The sequence below is a fragment of the Frankliniella occidentalis genome, unplaced genomic scaffold, assembly GCF_000697945.3.
Source record: "Frankliniella occidentalis isolate FOCC.00 unplaced genomic scaffold, Focc_3.1 Scaffold3844, whole genome shotgun sequence".
Classification (NCBI taxonomy): Eukaryota; Metazoa; Arthropoda; class Insecta; order Thysanoptera; family Thripidae; genus Frankliniella; species Frankliniella occidentalis.
Window position 1 is genome coordinate 2,893 of NW_026270897.1, and position 1,001 is coordinate 3,893.

Consider the following 1,001-nt stretch of genomic DNA (forward strand, 5'->3'; position numbering starts at 1 on the left):
ACAAAAATTCTCTTTTCTCCCGCCAGCCTATGTTTTCATGAGCAAGGTAGCGTATACCCTCTTTGTAATTTTGAAGCAGTTTTTTCTCGTATTTTGACGAACAGAAGTATCCACGGAGCAGATTGAGACAAATTTCATTGAGAAAGCAGATAAGCCCTTTGTCGGCATTTTCAATGGCTGCTGCCCTAATGTTATGCTCGGGTTCTCGCAGGAGTCGTATTTGCTCTTTATAAGCTTTTTCATGAGCTCGCAAGACCTCCCATGCATGGTCGTCTTGATCGGCCTCATCCATATCCTCATCATAGCTGTCCTCATCATAGCTATCCTCATCGTCACTTTCCTCATCGTCACTGCTCTCCTCTACCCACTCCTCCCACAGGACCCCGTCTACTTCTTGATCATCGACACTCGTGTCGTCATCGCTCTCACCCTCGCCATCAGTGCTATCCTCCTGCTCGTCATCCACCTCATCGCCTTCAGTGCTATCCTCGTCGTCCATCTCTTTGCCATCAGTGCTATCCTCCTGCTCGTCATCCACCTCATCGCCTTCAGTGCTAGCCGTTTCTTCATACTCATTATCAGTTTTCACTTCAAACTGTTGTTGATTATGCGAATGCGATGTAGATTTGATCACCTCGACGTGTCCTTGACCGTCATTTGTAGTGATGGTTGTACCTGGACATTTTTTAACGGCACATCTCCAATACGTTTTGTTTTTGTTTTGGAGACGATTGTAATAAGAGTGGCCTTCGAAACAGAGTTTCTCTCCGCCATTTTCCAGCTTAATGATTTTGACATTCATTTTTATGCTGCTTGGTCAGGCGATGCCTTCAAACTGTACGATCTCAGCCCAAACGCTCCTTTTTTATATGCGCCGCTGTGACCGAACACTGACGAGCCCAGCCAAATATTACTTTAAGAAAGTGCCGATGGTGCCGTTGCTGTAATTCCCTAAATGCCCTGTAAGATGGCGCCAGTGGCGCTGTATTCGTGTTAGCTCG

General features: G+C 46.4%; 1 protein-coding gene across 1 annotated transcript; it reads right to left on the reverse strand.

Moving 5' to 3' along the window:
- Positions 1-57: 57 nt before the first annotated feature.
- Positions 58-774, reverse strand: LOC127752089 (glutamic acid-rich protein-like; the record flags this gene model as incomplete). The annotated part of the gene is made up of 2 exons (XM_052276653.1): positions 676-774; positions 58-595 (listed from the first exon to the last, which is right to left on the reverse strand). Coding segments are annotated over exons 1-2 (637 nt in total), but the record flags the coding sequence as incomplete, so codon positions are not given.
- Between the last annotated feature and the right edge of the window lie 227 nt (positions 775-1,001).